The sequence below is a fragment of the Atractosteus spatula genome, chromosome 27, assembly GCF_055471065.1.
Source record: "Atractosteus spatula isolate fAtrSpa1 chromosome 27, fAtrSpa1.hap1, whole genome shotgun sequence".
In the NCBI taxonomy this organism is placed as follows: Eukaryota; Metazoa; Chordata; class Actinopteri; order Semionotiformes; family Lepisosteidae; genus Atractosteus; species Atractosteus spatula.
The window spans coordinates 4480236-4502515 of NC_142732.1; the positions used below are offsets into that span (position 1 = coordinate 4480236).

Genomic DNA, 22280 nt, shown 5'->3' on the forward strand with positions numbered 1-22280 from the left:
TCCAGGTGCTCCGGTTTCCTCCCACAGTCCAAACACGTATCTGTGGGTTTAACTGGCTTCTGGGTAAAGTGGGCCTAGGTGTGTGTGTGTTTGTGTACTGTATCTGTGTTGGAGTCTGTGTGTGCCCTGCGATGGACTGGTGTCCAGTCCAGGGTGTCTCCTGTCTTGCCCCCATTGCTTGCTGGGGTAAGCTCCAGCTCTCCTGCAACTCTGTACTGGATGAAGCAGTTAGGAAACAGTTGGATTGATGGAACTTGAATTGAAAATATTTCCTTTATTACAAATTGAGTGACTTTAATTTAAAAAAAAAACACTCTGTACAATAACGTACCGTGTACAGTTCCAGAAGGCACCTGCTCATAGCTGGTTTTCCATTTGTCTGTACAACGTACAGAAATACAGTATTTGACAAGTAATAATAATTATCTTTTATACAGTGTATTTCGTGGCATATCCTCACAAAAGCGCTTTAGCGTAAAACAAGACAAATGCCAAAATAACATGGCAGGCTTATAGTAACTTAAGCAGAATTAAAAAAGCTCATGTATAAAAGCAAGTTCAAAGACAGATGACAATGACATAGAGTGCAGCAGGAATTTGCCTCTTCATTGCACACAATCACTCACATGTAAATTTAATATTGTACTGCACATTTGAAGAATTTTAAGTGCACTGCCGTGACAAATGACACATTGCAGGAGGATAAAACCGGTTTCTGAACCCAGTTTTTCATAGCAGTGTTGAGAGACGGTACAGTGTGGTGGAAGAGGCCAAAACTCAGCTGGAGAGATCACAATGCGACGAGAATTTTCTCCAGGCGATATTTCAAGCAAACCCTCAATATTAGCTTGTAATAATCTCATAATATATTGATGAAATCATTTAGTTCCAAAGCCTAAGAAGGAACCTAAGTTATTGTGCTTGTAGGAATGAACCTTCTCTCACACTCTGAGTCTTCTTCCTTCTGTCTAGGAGACGGTAACCAAGACAAGGGTAGAAACGTTTTGAGAAATGAACAGAAAAACAGTGGAGGAAAGCATGCCGTCTTGACAGACACCAGAACTGTTACCAAACGAGTCAGAACGGCCTCTTCTCCTTCGGAGCCTTTCTTGTGTTCTCATTTTGAAATTTCCACACTGGGAGAGGTCCCATAAGGAAATCCGGAATTCCAAGACGTGAAGAGGAATCGGCACCAAGAGACTCAGTCTTGACAAAGAGTTTCTCGGGAATCGCGGTGTTCGAAGTAGGAGTGTACTTCTGGTGTGGGTGTTAGGACTCTGTCGGTTTTGTGAAATTAATTGGAGGGATGGAGACAGGGTTCTCTCAGTATGAAATGAGCTTGAGAGGCGAGTCGGTGACAGAAGTGAAATACCCCAGCGCTAGAACTTCACCAGCGTCAGTGATAATCGAGAGAGAGGCCACAGGTCTGTCAGTATTAACTCCCAGTAGACATTTTATGGATTGGGAAAATGGCAGAATGTTTAAAACACTTCAAAAGTGGAGTGATTAATTTATGATACCACAGGTGGAATGAATAAAAATGTGAAAGTGCTTTCAAATGACTATATCATTTTAAAATTTACTTCTAAAATAACACAGAGAGCTGCGTTGTTAGCCATGCTTTGTTATTTCAACAAAGACATTTAAACATGGTCGATATAATTAGCAGACGTGTAATTTGGTAAATATGTTTTTCCATGGTTATTGTTAAATAAGAGTAATTTTGCTGTGGAAACTATATGAACATTTATTTTTTTTCCATTTCCCCTTAATACCTCCCATTACATGTCCTAGGACAAAAAATATGAATATCCCTTAATCTGGAAAACACAGTAAATTTGACCAGCTTCATGATCTACAAACAGCAAAAACTGAATTGCTGGAGCCTAAAAAGTAAACATTGCTACAGTATGAATTAGAAATTCAGTCAATCAGAATTCCTTGTTAACCAAAGTATCGATACCAAAGAAAGTCCTTCAGAAAATAAATCTGATAAAAGCAGCATAATGTTCAGACAGAATTCTAATGAGATGTCCTGGTAATTGGAAAACTAAGATAGATGATACTTTGAGTGAAAATTTCACTTACAAGGAGCGAAGTACAGAGAGGCTGAATGAGACATGAGACAAGAGGCATAAAGGTTACTACTGTTCTTGGGAAGAACGGCACAGAAAGTCACTATTTTGAAGAAAGAAAATGAGATGAGACTCCTCTTATTGTGCTGACTTCCTCATTAGAGTGCCTTTTTAATGGAAACAGAACTGGGAGACTGACGAGAAAGGGAGACACAGAGAAGCTCAGAAATTAGAATGATACCCTTTCTTTTCATCCTCCTTCCTCAGGTAGAGTAAAACTGCACAGTGGCACAAAAAGAGCAGAAAAATTAATGCCAGACACGAGCATCGTTTTTCTTTTTGCACACTGACTCAAACAATGTGAACAATAATAGCGGTAGCATGCAATAACATCTGGATAGGACGAAAATGAAATCTACTCATGTATGAAAAATACATGTATAGAGGTGCAATGCAATCACAAATGCTAAAAACGAATAAATCTATCAGACAATATAAAATTGTCTAAAATATGAATGCCAGTGTAGACACCACATACTTTCTTAAGATTCTGTTCCAACAGATTAAAAAAACGCTACCCTTTTAGATAAGATGAACAGGAAATCTAAAACTATATTAAGTCATCTTGAATTCGATACATCCTCTATCCAGCCAGGGATCTGAAAAGAAGAATAGAGAAACGCATACTGATTCCACTACGGTCCCCAGCCATTTTTATTAGCTGTAATAGTCTTCAGCAGGGCCGGAAAGGGTTCACTCATTCATGTGTCTGATAGATGAGTAACTCTGAGAGCATTGCTGGATCTTCTCCCAGTGCTGAAGGAGCACATTTTCGAAAAAAGCTTTTAGTGCGGATGAGCATTTAATTGTGCAGCCAGAAATGCCTTCGCTATGGCTAATCGTGTTTTCAGAAATACAGTATGTCTGATTGCAGGGTTGAGAAAGGGAACTTGTGTAGAGATGGATATGACCCAAACGCGTCACATATGTCCATCCATTCATTTTCTTATTGCTTCATCCAGCACAGGGTGGGGGGGCGAGCCGGGGCCTATCCTAGCAAGCCATTGGCACGGGGCAGGATACACCCTGGATGGGATGCCAGTCCCTTGCAGGTCAGACAGACGCCCTCAATTTTCAAAGAAGTCAATTAACCTGCCAGGATGTCTTTGGGCTGTGGGAGGACACCAGAGAACATGCAGACTCCACACAGACAGCACCCCCCGGAGCACTGTGAGGCAACAATGCTGACCACTGTGCCTCCCGTGTAATGAAAATGAAATGAAAAACGAGTAAAAGAACATGGCCATCAATGTTGCTTGAATGGCCTATTAAATGTGAACAGGTTAAATAAAACAACAGGTGAAAATCATACCAATATTTAGTGAGGATATGGCTCAGGAATTGTTGCAGGAAGGTTACAGACTCAGATCGTGGGAGGAGGTGCTGCTGTTGTGCCTTTGAGCACAGTGTGGTATGTCAATCAAGCAAGGTGCACAGATAGATCCAACTGTAAGTGGCTTTGTGTGCCAGCATCAGACAAGTATATTAGGAACTCTAAAGTGATATCCTACACTATGTGCAGTCATGTAGACATTTTTACAGAACGAAACTCAGTGTTGTTGTAGTACTCTTACACATCCACCAGACGGCGCATGTGAGAGAGGGACCCACGAAACGTCAGTAAAAATGTATTTTAAAGTGATATTATGTTTTTTTTTTAAACTATAAGTGTTCGCGGTAGAATTCTTCTTACCGTTACAAGTATGGCTAAATATCTAACCATCCTGTTCTGTTTGGTATTTTTTTTTAATTCACACAATTAAAGTTACTCTGATGAGATACTGTAGCTCTATACAGAACAGAGAAAACAGACAAACTGAGATACATGAACAGCTCGATAAACAAGGCTTCATGTACAACATGTTGCTGCGACCATCTGTCCGCTTTGAACAAATGCCCAAGAAATGTAACAGCCCGGTGAGGTCATTCTGACCCAGTTATCGGTAACGTAAATAAAGCCACTTACAATTAAGATTTTAGGATTGTAGGACGCGAGTTTGTGAAGAGTGAAGAGAAACGTCATCGTCTTGAGTTTGCAGGGGTCGGCCAGATTCGTACCGCTGAACTTTTCCGAGTAGCTCACAGCTGTTTGAATCTCGAGGGTTACTCTCTGCATCAGATATTGAAAATAACTTCACCAGTGGCCTCTACTTGTTAAGCTCTGCGGCTCTCTCTCAGCACTAACGGGCAATTGCAGAACAACACATTGCACGATGCATTTTACTTTTAGCCTATTAGACGTCGGCTTTAGCCCAGGTTACAGACGCCAGTGCTACAGCTGATTCTGTTTTTTTGTTGCCTGCTGTGATTGGCTCAGTCACGCAAATAATGTCTAGTGTTTGCTATCTTGTTTGGAAGCAGGTCGTGATTTCAGACGATTCTAAAAGTTATAACGGACTACAGATGATCAGAACAGGACTTTTATGTAATGCGTCTCATCTGCCAGGAAAAGGCAGCATAAAAGGGCATTACGAGACAAAACATCAGGCTAGGTTTTCGGAGTACACAGGAGACATACGGAGGGGGGAAATGAGAACAGTTCAAAAAGTTGCTTCAGGGGCAGCAAAAACAGTTCAAGAGAAAATTCGGAGACAATGTTGCGGCTACCCGAGCTAGTTATCGGGTATCACAGCTTGTAGCAGAAGCTGACAAACCCTTCGCGGACGGTGAGTTTATTCAGCGGCGTGTGCAGGAGGTCTTGGAGGAGATGTGCCCGGAGAAACGACACCTATTCCAGTCCGTGAGTTTATCGGCTAGATAGAGGATTTCACTCGGATGGCCCAGCAAGGTCAGTAAAAAAAAATATGCCCTTGCTCTAAAACGTTTGCCGTCCCCTGGTCTAGACACACTTTACAAATAAAGAGAAAGCCACACTTCACAAATTGCAAGGTTAGGCACAAGTCTACTCGGAAACAAAAGGAAAAAGCATTTACAGTACGACTCTTCGGGTGTTATCTGCTGTGACAAAAATCGCAACAAGATCTAACACCTACAAAACAACACTTTTACTGTAACAGTCGAATATAAATAATCGTTTATTATTTCCTTTGCAAACATTATTCAAGCGTTTGCAAAACATTGGTATCGTAAATAAAAAAACGGATGTGTAATCTATAGATTTTTTTTCAGTTGACTGAATACATTTGTTGACAGTAAAATTTGAACACAAATATTAAAAATCGCACACGCACCAATGATATTCACAAACTATTGTAACGCAACGGGGGCTCCGGCGGGCGCCCTTGCCGCATCTGGTCGGCCCCATCCCGACTGAGGCTCGAACCCGGGACTTCCGCGTCTCTCTGCAGCGACCTAGCCCCGTGAGCTAAAGAGAGATCTCTCCACAGCCCAGTAGCTGTAGTCCTGCTATCACAGGGAAGGGCGGTGACGTCACCTGCTCTGGTAAGCCGGCTCTTACACAGTACCTGTCGGCCGTAAGCGTTACACTATCTTACTGCTCTGTCAAACCTACACTAGTTACAGTGCATACAAATAATTAGGCACTTCAGACATTTTTTGCTCCAGTTAAAATTGTTTAAATCTATTCTTAAATTCACAAGAGAAATGTTTTTTATTTTCAAAAATGCATGTGACACTTCAAGACAAAAATAAAGCCATTCTTAAAAGTATCAAATATTGATAATGTATTCTTGATGGATTGTTGATGTAGGAATATACATATATTACTCTGCTGTTATAAATTAAAATTTGAAGTTTAATATTTTGTTATATATGAACATTTTATTATAAGAATTAGAAAACAACTCTGAAATCAAAAGATGTAATAGAATATCTGAAAATTTTCTAAGCTATTACTGAGATATGTGTAAAACAATGTGTAATTAAAATATAATATTACAGAGAATTTACTGTAATTTTGCACCAAAGAGGCAAATCTGAATTTAAACTTCTGTCATTAACACTTAATCACCTGAGATGTTTTAACAGTTGTGCTTTTAAGCAGTGATCAATTTTTCCAATATAAATTTAGTGTTTCTTACTAAAACGATAAAAATAACATTTAGAAAAAACAACTGTACCAAAATACTATCCCTTAAAAAATCTTAACAATATTAAGTTACAGTTTCATTCAGTTAAAATTGCCTCTTAATTTAAAAATAATTTTAGAGCAGATGGATAAGTTAACGCAAACTACTTTTTGTGATCCACTTCCTTGTAGAACAAATATTCTAATATCTGTTTGTGGGGAAAAAAGGGATGTCAATATCTGCTAAGAGCTTACAGAAATCACAGGAAAGTATGATGCCACACTGTCAGTTTCTGTAATGTCAGAGCTCAGTAAACCTGTCTAATTGCAGCACGGTATGGAGATACAGTAGGCACTTGTGTGTGTATATATGCCTGAGTAATGTGCGTAATTTTGTTTTGAGTAGCAATTATTTCTGTGTAGCAAAAGGAGCCTTTTAAGCTGCACAAGAAACTTTTTGTTGCAAGTGTCCGATAATAACCTCTATGACAGTTTGTCCTGTGATTGTCCCCAGAGAGCTTTACATTCTACGGCTGACTGAAAAGGAGAGGGCACATTGTCGAAGCGCAAATTAGGAGAAATGTCTAAGACTATCAGACTAAATTAAGACTTAAAAACTTGCTGGCAGAATTGAAGAGCACAGCGCTGGTGCATTTTTTGACAGCTGCTTGGCTTTAGTGCAATTCCAGCCCTTTGTGCACAGAAAGGAGTGGATGTTGGTTTAACCGATGCCAGGAATCTGAAACAGATTAGCCACAGTATCTCTGTTTTGCACCCTTCATGATGTTTACTTTTATTTTTCCTGGAGAAAATGTGAAATGTTCATGTGTAAAAACACTATTCTTAACGTTTTGATGATGGGAGTTCCACCACTGCATGAGAAATGTGATGTTATTAAATGTGACCTTAAAAGTCAGTTGCTAGGAATTTTGTGCCGTAGCTGTAATTTATCCCTTACCAATATATATACAAATGACGGTTATAAAAATAGTTAGATTCATGTAATATAAAAAGGACTCGTAACCTCCGTAAAAGGCAGCACGTGTGTTATTTCTAAGCAGTACAGTGGTGAGCCATTGAGTGCTGCTCCCTCACAGCTCGGGGTCCTGTGATGGTGAACTGTGATGCCTGTGTATGGGGGGCTTTTCCATGTGCTCCAGCTGGCATACCCAGACATGGTGGCTGGGGTAACTGGCGTCTCTAACTTGTCCCGGGTGTGTATATGTGTGCCCTTTGATGGACTGGTGTCTCAAGTAGTCCTTGTGTGGGCCCTGTGGTAGACTCGTCTCTTACTTGTCCCTGTGTGTGTATGTTGCCTTGAGGTGGAGTAATGGCTGTTTTATCCCAGTGTGAATTTGTGTGTCTGTGCGTGTTCCCTTTGATGGACAGGTGTCTCTAAGTTATCCATGTGTGAGTGTGTGTGCCCTGTACTGGACTGGTCTCTGAATTGTCCCTGTGTGACTGTGTGTGCTCTGTACCGGACTGGTCTCTAAATTGTCCCTGTGTGAGTGTGTGTGCTCTGTACTGGACTGGTCTCTGAATTGTCCCTGTGTGAGTGTGTGTGCCCTGTACTGGACTGGTCTCTGAATTGTCCCTGTGTGAGTGTGTGTGCCCTGTGATGGATCCATCCAGGTCTATCCAGGCTTGCCATAACCCTTACAAGGTCCTGTAAAAGCAGCTATTCTATTAATAGATGTTTGATGTAATAATTCTTTCGAACTCTACATGTAATCTTTGCAAAGCTGAATTATTTAAAGTATTGTATCAAGCAGTATTGAAGACCATACCTGGTCTATAACTCTATGTCTTGGTGACACGGATACCTTTTGCTTCCAGCTGGTCTTTTCTAGTTGTAACAAACGCTTGTCTCTTCTCGTAATATGCCGCCTCGTTTATAAATGTAGGGTAGACTGTGCTGTCACCCTCATACAGCATTGTCCTCCCATCAAACGTCTGGAAGATTGGCTCTCCGGGGTTCAGGGGCTCCCAGTCACGGTCCTGAAGGAACGCAAAACCTTTGTGTAAGACACTGGATTAGCTCCATACCTTCAGAACTCCGATGCAGAGGTACTATACAGCAGTAACCACACTCACATTGATCCCTTGCGGTTTGGACTTCAGGAATTTCTAATCGCTGCGTAACGAGGGTTATTAAAGCCATTTTAATTAGTAAATAAAGTTCCACACCAAAACACGCATACTGCAGCTCCTCCAGTACTTATAATGGTTTAAGTCAGTGGTCACGAACAGCTGCCAGAACAAGTTAGTGGACAGTAAAAGATTCTTCAGAACAGAAGACAAATCCCAATAATGCGATTGTAGACAGAGTGTTTAGTTGAGATTTTTGGCTTTAACCTGCTTTCTTTGATGGATGACAACCAAGCCAAACAGTCAACCCCTTGATGAACAGAGGGGTTTCTGCACTGGCAGTAGAGTTGAGAATAGTGGAGGGATGTTACCTCACTGAATGCTGGGAAATAATGGTCTAGCAGGTATGCATTTGCACTCCAGAGAGCTGCTGATGCAAGAGTTAGGGTTTTTCCATTATGGACTCCACTCACAAGCAGCGTAACTGGGCCCACCAGATCATTGTGTAAAGGAGCATTTTTCTAATATATGTCCTATGTTAATCATAAAGACTGCCATATATTTACCTGATCAAAATCATAACAGAAGGCCAGTTTGGGCCTAGAGATGGGGAAACTTAATCAAAATTAAAATAATCAAGAGGCACCTTCATTCTAAAACTACAGGTTGACAGAAAATCGAACCATAACACCTTGGAAATAAAGTCTAGCTCTATCCAGTCTGAACTTACCTGTAAATCAGGATGCACCAAGCCAGTAATATTTCCACATTCATCTCTGGGGTAATCCACTCTCTCTGAGACCCGGTAAACATCCACTGTGCAGGGAGGGAACTCTGTACCTGTGGCACAAGAAAAACAGCCTCTCTTTCTAATCAAGGCCAGCTCGACATCATCACCTCGGTCATTATTTCAGTTTCTCATTTGCAATTCAACAGACAGTCTAATCACTGCCAGGAGCGAACCATTGTTGAGCTGATTGTCATGGCATGACAAAATGCCAGGGCATTCCACCTTTTCTTTCATTGTATTTGTGAAAGTGCAGCACGCAATCAATGACATCTGTAATACAAAGACAAACAAACAGAAGAGCTGTCCTGTTTCTGTTTAGTTCTATTCGCCCCACAGCCTCATTCATTTAATTCATTTTAAAAGGCACTGGTTGCAATATGTTTCTGATAAATACTGTAATATTATATGATGTGAGATGTAAAATGTAAACCATATAGGCCCTGAAGTCTGGATTAAGATAGGTGTTCTCTTGTAGCCTGAGATCTCAGCACGACATGCTCTGAAAGGTACTGTATTCCATGGATAGTCCATTAGTGACCTACAGAAGTGCAAACCTGACATCTAGTGGAGTCTTTAACATGGACGTTCACTATGCATCAGAACTTATTTTTCTGCAGAACACAATGTCTTTCTTGAAAGCATTTCTTTTTCTTTCAAACAAAGAAAATGCTGTTTACGGTCATAAAACAGAGAAGTAAAAAAATATCTACAAATTCTCATACTGTAAGTTTATCTTCTCTCATTTCTAAATGGCTTCACGGAAAGCCTGGAGGAGATCAAGTGCTTACAGTTCAATTCTGTGTCCAGCTCTTCATAGGGAGTTGAACAAAAGTCATGTTCAGATAATGTGAAACTGAAAAGTACTAAGCTGCACATATGTAGGCAGCTGAAATTCAATTAAACTAATTTTCTGATGCAGGAAAAATTTGGTCTTTGACTCGTGAGTTACATTTTCTAAAAATGCATCCCTGTGCATAAAATTCAGAAAACACCATATGTAACAAACACACTCTTTTAAACACTGAAGAGCACTCAGTAATGCTTTAATGTAACAGTAGTTTCCAAAAACAATATCACCATATTGCTTTAAATGATTTAAGCCTGCATGATGCTCCCGGCTTTTTGCAAGCATGCTAACAAAATGTCTGATAAGCGTAAAAGAGTAGAAATACAGTAGCATAGTAAATTCCAAAGGTATTAAAACAATCCCGTTTATTATTAAAAAGGACATGTCAGCACCTCTAAAACACCAATCACTGAAGCAGAACTAATACTAGTGTGTAAATATGCACCTTGTCTGTTTCGCTGGAGCAGGCTGCTGAGGTCTGAATGAAAACAAATGCACAGTGTTAACCTCAAGTGAAGTCTTTGAAAATGACTGACCTCCGTTGAAAAGCTCGATGAAGTCCAAAGCATGCTTCAGTATTTTCCTCATGATCTCCAAAATATCGCCTCTTACAACGCCCTGCGGCTGTGGGCCAACTTCCAGACCTGAAAGAAACAATGGACGCGTTTTAATGTTTTACATGAACTTTAGAGGCACATTTTTCCTTTCGTAGGCATAACAGAAATGTCACTCCCCACAGACACATTTCTCCACAGCTGCACATGTTGTGTCCATAGTTGTTGATTCAAGTTGCAACATAAAAATTCAAAACTGTTTCCCAAGTAAGAAAACCGATTCATCTGTGCTTCACCGGACAGGCACAGTAGGCCAGGGTCTATCCCAGAAGGTGACACTACACCCAGATGGGACGCCAGTCATTTGCAGGGGCAAACACTCACTCACAACACTCAAGCACACTGATAATTCAGGGAGCCCAGAAGGTGATAGGAAAACAAAGCACCTGTTGAACCCCCCCCCCATGACCGCAGGGAAAACATGTGCCAGGACACAGGAGCTCTGCGGCAACTGTGCTAACTCTGTGGCACCCAAGTAAGGAAATAACACCCAAAAGATGCTAATAGCATAAGCTGCTTAACCTGAATGGAGCTGGCTCAGCTCTGGCAACTGTCTGCAGGAGCTGTGACACGTGGAAGGAAATGAGGCCCCCTGCTTTCATCCAAGGTCGTATGTGCGGATCATTTACAGTGCCGGTCCCGGAGGAAAGACTGTACATTTCTTTTGGATTTCTGCTCGCCCTGTAGCTTTGCGGAGGTGGACTTGATACTCACCCAGAGCGTGCTTGGCGACGGATCGTGTGGTGGCATACTTAAGCACGGGGTGATCGTTCACCAGCACGGAGCAGGAGGCTGGGGCGATGGCGCTCTGAGTGACAAAGCAGAAACTCTTTACTCGTGACCCATCCACTGCATCCTCGGAATCCCATGAACTTCCATGGCAGTGGGTCAATAATAATAATAATAATTTCTTACACTTCTATAGTGCTTTTCTGGACACTCCACTCAAAGCCTTTTACAGGTAATGGGGATCCCCTCCACCACCACCAGTGTGCAGCCACCATCTGGATGGTGTACCAGTACTCTCACACACACCAGCTCTCAGTGGGGAGGAGAGCAGAGTGATGAAGCCAGTTCAGAGATGGGAATTATTAGGAGGCCATGACTGGTAAAGGCCAGGGGGAAATTTATTCTGGACACCGAGCTACTCTTTTTGAGAAATCTTGAGATTTTTAATGACCACAGAGAGTCAGGAAACATAAACAAATTTTTATGTTTCGTATATTACAGTAGAGTGTCCCCGTCACTACACTGGGGCAGTAGGACCCACACAGACCACAGGGTGAGCGCCCCCTACTGGTCCCACTAACACCTCTTCCAGCAGCAGCCTTAGCTTTCCCAGGAGTCTCCCATCCAGGTACTGGCCAGGCTCACACCTGCTGCGCTACCAGTTGTGAGTTGCAAGGCGATAGAGCTGCTGGTGAGATTCAAAGACTGAGAGCGACTTAGTCACTACTTCACATCAGAGGGGTGAGTGAAACCTAATGTTTTGCTTTACTACGCAAGTTGAGATTAAAGCTTTTAATTCAAAGTAGGCTAACTGATGTAATAGCATTTAGTCTTTTTTATGAAGCATAATTGACTTTGACATCCTTGCCTTGGAATTAAAAGTTGTTACCTTAATGTAATGAACCATTTGAAGATTAAAGTCATCCTGCGTGCTCTCTAGAATCACCGTGCCTCCCATGTTAGAGGTAGTATTATGAAGATCAAAGATGACATCATAGGCATCCTGACTACCCTTTGGTCCAAATATCTGATTGATTTCCTGAGCTCTTCTCACTTCATAAGGCAGATCTTCGCAATGGGGTGCCCTGTGGAGACATCGCATATCTATCAAACATTCCCGTAATCAGCCCTCCCTGTAAAGCCCCTGGTGATGAATGTGCTAGTTCAACAGCATATTAAATGAAGGGCCGTGTCCCTCTCTGTAATTAGAGAAGATAAGGATCTAACAAGCAGAAGGGGAAGGTTCTGGAGGCCAGAGCTAATCAATTTACCTGCAAGATGCAGCAACCACGTCATACATGTAGTAATCTACTTAAAAAAACCTTAAATCACATTTGAGGGAGAGCAGGGAGGCTGTGCTGCAGGACACAGCAAATGAGTTTCAAATGATACCTGTAGGATTTTGTTGACATCGCAGAGCATTCACCCTTTTACAGCAAACTCCCAGTGAGGTTTTAAAGCACGCTACTGGTTTGGCTAAGGTTTTATATAAACCCACAGATGTTCTCCCCCGGCTCTTCAGCACAGAAAGCTGGCAGTGTGCAGTGTAGCAGGGTCTTTTGCAACACAGGAGGAGTTATTCAAATGCACATTTGTATTCAGACGCATATTCATATTCCCGTTCAAAGGCAGAGGAAAACGTCCACAGCAACATCACAGCACAAATTTCACATTCCGAAATGCATCAAAGCCTTTTTTTTATGAGTCTTCGATTGCCACACGTTTTGTGCTCTGCCACGCTGGCAAGCTCTCCCCGTGACAATGAAGAGCCACTCTTCCATTCGCCTGGTGCTGCTCTTACTGTCAGTGGTGCCGTTTTAAAATGTTGTGGGCTTTCACAGCACAATTGTAAGCTTTTCCCTTCATTGCAGTTGTAAAACAGCTAAAGGCTTTATAGCCTTTCAGCCAGCATGTTCCGGGAACCACTCTCGCCAGTGTTGCACCTGTGGTGTATTGGTCTTCACCTCTCATTTTCAGTTCATACCTGAAGATGATGTTCTGCTCATTTGCTTCACATTACACAAGTCTTCTGACTGCTCTCATTAGTGTGGTCACTTGGGACAGTGTTTTTCAAACGTGCAAGTTTGTTTTCGCTTTTAGTCCTTCATGTTTTTTACAATTAAAACATATCTGCGTGGAAATAAAATGCACTAAAGATCTCAAAGCTCCTATGTATGTTTTAACAATTGCCATCTATGCACAATTACAGTATGCCTACAACAAGACACACAAGCGTGCCTCTCATCCTCAGGATGAAACAAGGCGTCTAGCACATTTAAAAAAAAGTGTAGGCCCCAGGGATCCTATTCCTGATCCTGGGATACACACGGTGTTTTTGGGGTTCTGCTCCAGCCAGGATCTTAACCACTGGGTATACATTCTATAAATGTGAATGATTAATGAGATTTGTAATCCGTATGAACCCTGGACCAATTTCTAACTTTCAAAACTTATTTGAACCCACCGGACCTCGGCACAGGGAAAGTGGTGGTAATGTGTGATATATTGTCATTCCCCTCTGCGTCTGTTCATCATAAATTGATCACCTATTAAGAGTCGTCGCGTCAGAAATGAGGGTTAGAAAGCTGAATAAGGAGGACTTGAAGTTGTGTACCCAGAGGTTCCTGGAAACAGTACAGTGGAAGGAGATTATCTTTTAATCTCGGGGGCCGAATTTGGAAACAAGCTCGCCGAAAGTCTAAACCGGCACGCAGATCAATTCAAGCTGTCAATTAGCATTGGTGATGCAGAGCTCGGCTGGAGCAAAAAAAAGCTGCAGACAAGCTGTTCCTCCAGGACTGGGGATGGAAACCCCCCACTTATAAAACGCTTCCCCACAGACCTTCTGTCTGGGAGCTAAAAACCTCAGATTGCTCAACTCCCTGTTGCTTGTTCCATGAGCTCAGCCCTGTCGGCTCCACCTTCACTTCCCCATAGTCTCAGCCTTACCGTTGCAGAAGTGGGCTGAAGCCATGTAGAGGCGCCCTCGACAAGATATTCCCCCGCAGGCCCAGCACAGATGGACCATATGTACTCTGTTTTCCGAAGCTGTGCTTGAAGCTGAGCCACGTATTTTAAATTCCCTGCATCCTCGCACTGCCCTCTCCCCTCTCCCCGTCTCCTGTATACAGAATAAATAACGTCCCACAAAGAGCAGTATGGAGGTTTAGCAAGTGGCTGTTCCACTGTGGTGGAGGGATGTGGAGTCTCTTAAGTTTCCAGCTTGGCACTGCCAAGTAGGCCAACTTCCAGTTCTTTACAAACTGGGCACAGAACAGGCCCATTGGGCTGCGCTAAAGGCCTACTGGGGGAAGAAAACGCAAGAGCTACTTCTTTTGTCGGGTTTTCCTGCACTTTTATACGCTTGTTTTTCTCATGTTATCAAAGGAGCCCTTTAGCCAGCTGAAGTCAGCTTTATTTATTCAGCTCACCGCCTTATTAAAGTCCATCGAGCACCACAAGAAAGCACTTCAGGGGGATTTCAAGAGCTTTCGAAGGTATGGCGGACGGGTGACGGTAAAGGAACGGAAACACCTCGTACCGGGGACAGCAATCCAACAATTTTATTATTTTTGCCAGCTTAAAATAAGAGGAACTAACCCCGCACACTTCAGCGTGAAGTTCCTGTGAGCTACCCAGAGGGGTCTTCTTGAAACAAGTGCGTGACCCAATCAAAAGGGAAGTTTATTCGATAGAAAGGATTTATAAAAATTGTCATTATCAGCTTAAAAATGATATAATAGTACGAGGTAACATGTTATAAAACGCCGTGAGCTCGTGTCTTCACCGTTTCCAAATGTGGTTTAGTGTAATTGTTGCAGTGAAAGGTGTGATGATAATAACTGCACGGCTGCCAACAGACCCACCTGAGGTTTTCGGTCGTGAAAGCCCTGTTCAGGTCCGAGTCGATGTACCTCGTACACTTCTCCACCGCCCTGGGGTTGGCGATGAAGGGGGTCACCTCGACTCCGCGCCTGTGGATCTCGACCCCGTTTTCCAGCCAGAGCTTGACCAGTGTCACCCCTGACATTTCGTTCCCGTGCGATCCTCCGAAAATAGCAACCCTTTCGGCCCGGCTGAGCCCTTTCGCATCGCGGTGACAGGAAGTCATCGCACCGAAAACTGAAGAAGCCCGTAGCCGGTCTCGGGAGCGCGAGCGAGTGAATGGGGAAGGGAAAAAAGTTGCAAGTTATAAGTTGCCGTTTTCGGCCGTCTTTCCGATGGGAGTGCTTCAGTCTCGGCTGTCCAGCATGGTTTAAACTTACATAATGGCAACGATTAAATGCGGAGCTCGCCGGCTGGCTGAAGTACTGTACATTGCTCCCGTGTTGTACATTAGTTCAGTGGGCCGGGTTTGCCTCGCAGGGTCCTCCTCCTGGTCGTCTGCAGGGCACGGTTCCTCATACGCGCTCGGTGGCAGCTGGCTCGGATCCACGCGTGCGGCACCGTGCGTTCCGTGCAACAGGTCAGACAGGTGCCCGAGTGCGGAAATCGCAGCTGTACAGTACCTTTCCTCCGATAACACAAGAACACCCGCACCCCTTCCCTCCCCCCCCCGGGGAACCTCTTAGGGAGGGGCTGTTACAGTACAGGACAGTGTTACAGCACAGTGCGACCAGGAGAGGCGAGATCGGTGGAGTTCAGTCCGTCTCCACCTGCAAAACAACAACAAAAATAAGGCATTTTCACAGCATGGGGTTTAGGCACTGTACCGCCAGTACGGTGAAGCGGTCGACAAGTCTGACTGTACTTCATTCTCTCCTGCAGAGTGCTTTTACCGGTACTTTCGGTGCCTGAGCGTTTCTCTGTCCCACCCCCGTCTTTAAAGTCAGCTGCCTGTCCAGCGCAGCTGTAACACGACTCGCGGTTATGGCGTGAGTCCAGGCACTTGTGGTTACTTTGAAGTTTTTGTCGGGTCACGGGAAATTGCCTCGCTGTAGTTATACTTTTTTTTTTCCCCTACGAAAGTAAGTTTTTGAAGGAGATGGACTATTCCGGGAGTCACTGCCTATACAGCTCTTTATGTAATGGCACTGTACATACTGTACACTGTATACAGTGGTGTTTATCAGCTTCTACGTAAGTTAGATGATTTGCACTTCCATTTTTAAATATTTCGTCGTGCGCAGCCCATACCGAGTCTCGCCTTACAAAAAAAAAAGGTTTATAACACAATGCTACAGTATATCGTGAATTGCGGCGTTTCTACGGGCGGGTAGGCACGCGGACTGGTGAATTTCTGAAGGTCTCGCGGCAGCTCCCGCGAGCCTGCGTGCCGGCGGCTCGAGACGCGGAACGGGCAGTTGGCGACGAGCCGGCGGAGGAGCCGATCCGATCGGCTTTTAATAGGTAATTATTAATAAATTCGTCGTGTTAACAACTTCCCGTAGGGCTTAGTCATTTTTCCCCCCTTAAACCATAATCAAACGAAGTTTTATGTCACTTAACATAAGACGTACAGCGAATACACAGCGAACAAGTGTCGGGAAACTATTTTCCGCCGGTCTTTATAGTTGCAGAAATAATTACCTTGAAAGTAAGCCATAATTTAAAAAGGTCGCTTTTTAGTCGGATACATTAAAGAGGCACAATAAGACGTTTAGTAGCTCTTGGCCTTTAAGTAAAATAACTATAAGAAATGTGAGAAAGCATTTAATACCTACGGACTTAACCCGTCGTTTACACGAGTCCCCTCAAAGCTTCGCTCTACATTGGGGTTAAAAGTGTGTAGTTGAGGTGAATGTCCTGTAGAGGTCAGCAGAGCCCCATGGAAAAAATAGGAGAGCCGATCTAGTGGTGACAGCTTAATGCACAAATGCTAAGAGTTGCCTTTTCCCCCCCTGTAGTAAGTAATACGCGACGACGAAAAACAAGCTTCTATAACAATAATCTTATGTGAAAACGTAATAATGTTAAATATGTATTTGTCATATAAAAATATAATTGTGTTGTTCGTGACGTCTTGCTGAAATTCTCGCTTTCCAGCTGTGTTGGATTTGTATCTGTTGTATTTTCGTGCAACATGACAGGTTTTCCGTTAATAACATGAAGAGAACTCGCGGTGAAAACCCTCCAAGGCCGCCGGCAGGTAAGACACCTGAGTGATAATGACCGTGACAGTGCAGGCTGAACCCACAGGTACAGAACAACCGAATGAACATTTAAACCAGCTTCTCCGTATTCCTCTCGATAAATGCTTAGTCAGGTAACCTATGACAGACTTCATGATAATTACATCTTCCTCTCTTCTTGTTCCTCCAATACTCGTGTCTCCTCTCATAACCATGTTATCCCTTTAATGTTCGGAGATGCAGTTTCATTGTTCTTCTGGTTTGTGTTAACCTCATCATTTACTTTTTTAATTTCCTTTCATTGTATTGTACTTACCCAATTTGAATGTACTTTTTATGGACGAGAGTATCAGCTAAGCTAGTAATAATAATAATAATTGTATTCGAACAACACAATTCACAACTTCTTAATAAAAATGCTTGGAATTAGAAATGGATAAACAAAGATATGAAGATAATGGGTTAAATTATACCATATTTAGAGACTGATTTTATATTTCTATGCAGATTAATGGTTCTAGACTTTTATTCGCTCATCAAATAATTTTCTTGCTTTAGAAAAACAAACCATTATTTGAAAACACAATTATAATTATAAAATCTAAGTAATTGTTTCAAACAATGTGGTAGAAATGTCCACAATCATATCCAATTAATTATACCTAATTTTGTCTTTTCCATACTACCAATCCAGACTTCAGGTTGATTATATCCTATTCATTAAATATTAGCCAAATCTCACATCTTATCAAACAAGCTGGTTTCATTTGGAATGAATGGAATGGCTTAACTGATGTAGAAGTTCAACTTACAGAAAAAAATAATATACTTCAGAAATTTACTATAACATGAACTCAGTGAAAGATGGATTGAGTGTAATGTATATTGTCTAGTAGATGAATAGGCCTATTAAGCAGTTAGGTGTAATGCTGGACGTTCCACAGGAACTACAGAATAATATCGCTAACACATGTAAATGTAAGAGATGAGATGTTATTATATACATAATGTGTTACACTCAAGGTCATATTGGGGTTAAATTCTGTATACAGTATGAATCATATGCATAATACATGTAGCCCATCCCTGGCTCAGTGTTTTTCTTTGTTGTGTAAAGGTTGCCTGTCTGTACCATTGTTTAATCAAAAGAAACGAAACAGACTACCTTTGACATCAAATCCTTCAGAGGATGAATTCTACTCCAGAAATGAATATTCATCTTCATCGAGCTTTCCATCTCCCTCTTTGTCATCAGGTAGAGTTTTGATTTCCTGTTCTTTTTAGATTGCCTTTTTTAAATATGCAGTATCCATTTAACAAAAAAACAACAACAACAACAACAACAGATTAAACAAAAAAACGTTTATGGTAAAATGGCTACGTTCTCTGCTGTAGTTGTGTGATCACCACATTAGCTGTAAGGTGAATGTTTATGAAATAACAGTGGAAAATGCTAACTGAACAAAGCCGTAACTGAATCTTACTCTGTTCCACTCAAGAGGATGAACCGTGTACAGTTCTCCCCCACTTAAAAAGTTTTCTTCTGATTTTTCATTCATGGCACAAATCTAATATGATACAAGAATTTAGGAAGGGTCCTATTCGACCTGCTGGTAGAACCCACGAGAGGAAAGGTGTTCTGTAACCGTTGCTGTTGTTTACACCCTTTCAAAAAGACACTGGAGAGATGCATTCAGTAACTGCCTTTTTAGGTAATGCAGGGTTTTCCCAGGTACAAGCACAGAGCAACTTAATGTCCACAGCCCAGAACAACCAGTGGACCAAGCAAGGATGTCAGAACACGGGTCCAAATGTAAGCTTCAGAGGAAGAGGCTATGCACCATTGCCACATCCTGGCAAGACTGGGTATGGTTACTGAAGTCTACTTTTTAAATTACAGTACAGTTGTTTACATCTTTTATTTACACATACAGTATGTTTTTGCTTATGTGTAGCTTTTACATGGCATGGAATAACTATGCAAGGTAATCTTGCTTACCTACAGTACATACTATGTTTTAAAAATACATTTATAACTGTGTCCTTTATCTTTACATCTGGGGATGGAATCAAATACAGAAAGTACATTTGGCATTGCAAGACTTAAGTTATCTATGAGTCTTTCAAATAACTAATTGTAGTTTGGTATTTCAGATCAAAAATGGGACAGCAGGACTTTAGTTCAGTACCCTGGCGAGATCCTGGCATGCCTGTGAATATGAAGCAAAATAGCTTTCCCAGCAGCAGTGGAAACATTCAGAGCAAAATGGCTACTGATGACTCCTACCAAAAATCCGATTTCCAGTCATTTAACAGACAGTCCAATCTTTCTGAGTCCTTCCATCAAAAAGAGTTGCAAAGACAAAAATCTAGCCAATCGCAAGCATCTCAGCGTGGAGCTCCAGGATTACAGAACCCCACCTGGCAATTTAAATCAACTACCCACTCCACCAAGTTACAAAAAGACAGTCTGGATATAGGCCCTTCCAATACCTTTGATGAATTTCAGGTATTATTTTTATTGGTTTACTAATGCTAGCACAGAATAATTACAGATTCAGTAACTTTAGTAGAGTTATAGTTAAAATCTCTCGCATAACATAACAGTTCATAGCAAAGTATAATACGTTTTATATTATAGTTTTATTTTTAGGTGTAACAGTGTTACAATACTATAGTAAGGCCAGATCATTATACTGTATAATTATAAAAACAATTTTAGACATACAATCTCTTTTAAACCTTTATAGTTATAACTTTTTAAAAAAAAGTACTTTTGATGCCTTAAAATATCAATTTTTCTGTAATTCTGAAGAACACGCCGGTGCTCCAGACTAGACCTATAGAAGAAAAATCTCTGCGAATTCTGACAACAGTTGCTGAAGGCATGAAGCACTGGAGTCAGTACAGCGATAAAGCTGCTCTTCTATTTGAGGTTTTTGGTATGTTCTCTCTGTCCATTATCTCTTTTTTGGTTTAGTATGAATCTCCTTTCTACCTTAATATTAATTGGGTTAGCAAGTGCTTTGGGTTGATGCAAGTTAGGGCAGGTACAATTTGTACCCGACCTCAGACTCACTTAAACCATTCAGAGACTCTTAATGGAAGAATCTTAGATCTATATTTCCCAATCTGGTCCTCAGGAATGCCTGTGTCTGCTGGTTTTCATTACATCCCGGTTGTTCATGCCTTATTGTGATAAGTACTGGTCTGCTAATTTATGCATTTAATTATACGGCTTGCTTGTGATATTTGTGTAATTTTCTTACCCTTTTCTACATTCAGTCCTTAGTTTCCGAAATGCACAACTTTAAGGGTAAAGTTTCTAGCGTCTTTGTCATACAGGACAATACAGCATACTGCTTCTGCTGGACTTATTAAGAGTTGATTCCCTTATTTGTGTCTAAACTTCAATTGATCACTTATGTTAAAGAAGCACTGATGGGGAAAGATGACATTCTCACAGTGAGTTTTTGCAGACTTCCAGTTGATTATATTTCAGGTTAAATTGACTTAGGTTCTGAAACTGAAAAATCAATACCAATTGGTAAGATTGGGAACAATCATAAATTCCATTCAACTTTTAAAGCAAATATGCCTCAGGTTGAAAACTGAACTCAATTAGTCTGCGAATAAGAGCTCGTCTGGAACACAAACCAGAAGGCAGGGGGCACTTAGGACCAGCGAGGGGAATCACTGGCTTAGATCATATAATACAATATGTTTGCTGTGGTCAGCTTACTTTTGAAAATCTTTTACAGCTACTCTTGACTCTCCTGTCACAACTGGGCCTTATGGTTCAAAGAACTTTCTTTTAAGAGACGGGAAGGATATCGTGCAGTGTGTTTTTTATGAAACTGTAAGTCTTTTCTTCTTGTAATTAGTTTTCTATGCTTAGCTGTGCATAAAAAACATTTGGCTGAGCTGTAAAATGGGCTTAAGTTGGAACCATTATGTTTCTCTGACACTCGGACAAAAGCTAGTTAATTCTGCAGATTTCTTTTACTTTTCATTTCCTTTGTTATTTGAAATCTTTAGTTTGTTTGTACAGGTACTGTAGTTATAGTTTTTACATAATTCATTTTTTAAAAACAACATTGTATAGAGCTGTTACTACAGTTATTGGAACTAGAAATTTAATCACTGTCTCATCGTCAAGTCTGAAATGACAAAGTGCACGTTAATAAAAAGATTATGAAAACTGTTTCAATAACACACTTACCTTTGTATTTTAAACAGGACCGTGAACTTCCAAGATTAATCAGAGGTCAAGTTCAACGATGTGTTGGAAACTATGATAAAAGCAGAAACCTTTTAAAATGTGTTTCGGTAAGACCAGCCACACCAGCAGAACAGAAAAACTGTCTTGAGTCTGTTAAAGCTTCAGATGCTGAAATGAGACAATTTGTAAAAATGCTTAGAGAAATTTAACAGCTACACCACAGTTATTTGATTTGATTAGATTCATCCATAGTCATTTGATTTCTTCGAAACAAGAACAAAAAATGTAAATAATGTTTATAGAACAGTAAATGCATTCCAAAATAATAAAGTACTTATTCATTAAACAGTTCCCTGTTTGATTATACAGTTAAATGTAATATCTCACATCAATAGTTTGTTTTCTCTAAGTAACAATTCTTGTTAAGTAGGAATTTCTCCACAGATAATTAAAATGATGTTGAATGTCAGTACTTGTACTTACTGTATATATTTAAAAACAGTTATGTATTAAGCTTTATGTTTTGTAAGCTTATGTCTTTGTAGTTAAACTTTTTCAGGGTACCAATGAATGCAGTTTTCAAAACAACCATAGTGTTAAATATGCAAGTTATTTTCGGACAAATTTAAATAAATCAATGTAATTACTGATACTGTGATTGCTTTTTGTTGAAATGTTTAAAATTGTTATTTAAGATTTTAAAATGGACATATATTTTATGATTTATGATATATTACGTACAGTAGATTAAGTAACACATTTTAAAGCATGTCAATAAAAAATAATGCAGCTTGAA

The 22280-nt window shown here is 41.0% G+C and overlaps 2 protein-coding genes across 6 annotated transcripts; one reads left to right on the plus strand and one right to left on the minus strand.

Moving 5' to 3' along the window:
• Positions 1-254: 254 nt before the first annotated feature.
• On the minus strand, positions 255-17230 carry aspa (aspartoacylase). 2 transcript variants are annotated; one of them, XM_088906976.1, is made up of 8 exons: positions 16855-17230; positions 15058-15846; positions 12081-12276; positions 11177-11270; positions 10385-10492; positions 8942-9051; positions 7947-8121; positions 255-5560 (listed from the first exon to the last, which is right to left on the minus strand). In XM_088906976.1, exons 2-8 carry the CDS (start codon positions 15300-15302, stop codon positions 5550-5552), a joined length of 939 nt encoding a protein of 312 aa, XP_088763102.1. In that variant the 5' UTR covers positions 15303-15846; positions 16855-17230; the 3' UTR covers positions 255-5549. The 2 variants fall into 2 exon arrangements, with proteins under 2 accessions (XP_088763102.1, XP_088763101.1); XM_088906975.1 differs by having other exon boundaries at positions 255-8121.
• spata22 (spermatogenesis associated 22) lies at positions 15858-22134 on the plus strand. 4 transcript variants are annotated; one of them, XM_088906971.1, is made up of 8 exons: positions 15858-16540; positions 17221-17279; positions 18380-18517; positions 18975-19128; positions 19417-19771; positions 20078-20204; positions 21024-21121; positions 21502-22134. In XM_088906971.1, the coding sequence occupies exons 2-8, from the start codon at positions 17237-17239 to the stop codon at positions 21691-21693; spliced, it is 1107 nt and encodes a 368-aa protein (XP_088763097.1). In that variant the 5' UTR covers positions 15858-16540; positions 17221-17236; the 3' UTR covers positions 21694-22134. The 4 variants fall into 4 exon arrangements, with proteins under 4 accessions (XP_088763097.1, XP_088763099.1, XP_088763096.1 ...); XM_088906973.1 differs by lacking the exons at positions 15858-16540; positions 17221-17279 and adding an exon at positions 17299-17329; XM_088906970.1 differs by lacking the exons at positions 15858-16540; positions 17221-17279 and having other exon boundaries at positions 17896-18517.
• Positions 22135-22280: the final 146 nt, after the last annotated feature.

Excerpts from the sequence above, each read along its gene's own strand:
- aspa (XM_088906975.1), bottom strand. The coding sequence starts at position 15,302 with ATGACTTCCTGTCACCGCGATGCGAAAGGGCTCAGCCGGGCCGAAAGG. Across the intron at positions 12,277-15,057 it reads TTCACGACCGAAAACCTCAG|GGCACCCCATTGCGAAGATC; the intron begins GTGGGTCTGTTG and ends ATGTCTCCACAG. Across the intron at positions 10,493-11,176 it reads CGTCGCCAAGCACGCTCTGG|GTCTGGAAGTTGGCCCACAG; the intron begins GTGAGTATCAAG and ends TGTTTCTTTCAG.
- spata22 (XM_088906970.1), top strand. The coding sequence starts at position 18,316 with ATGAATCATATGCATAATACATGTAGCCCATCCCTGGCTCAGTGTTTT. Across the intron at positions 18,518-18,974 it reads ATCTCCCTCTTTGTCATCAG|GTAATGCAGGGTTTTCCCAG; the intron begins GTAGAGTTTTGA and ends CTGCCTTTTTAG. Across the intron at positions 19,772-20,077 it reads ATACCTTTGATGAATTTCAG|AACACGCCGGTGCTCCAGAC; the intron begins GTATTATTTTTA and ends GTAATTCTGAAG.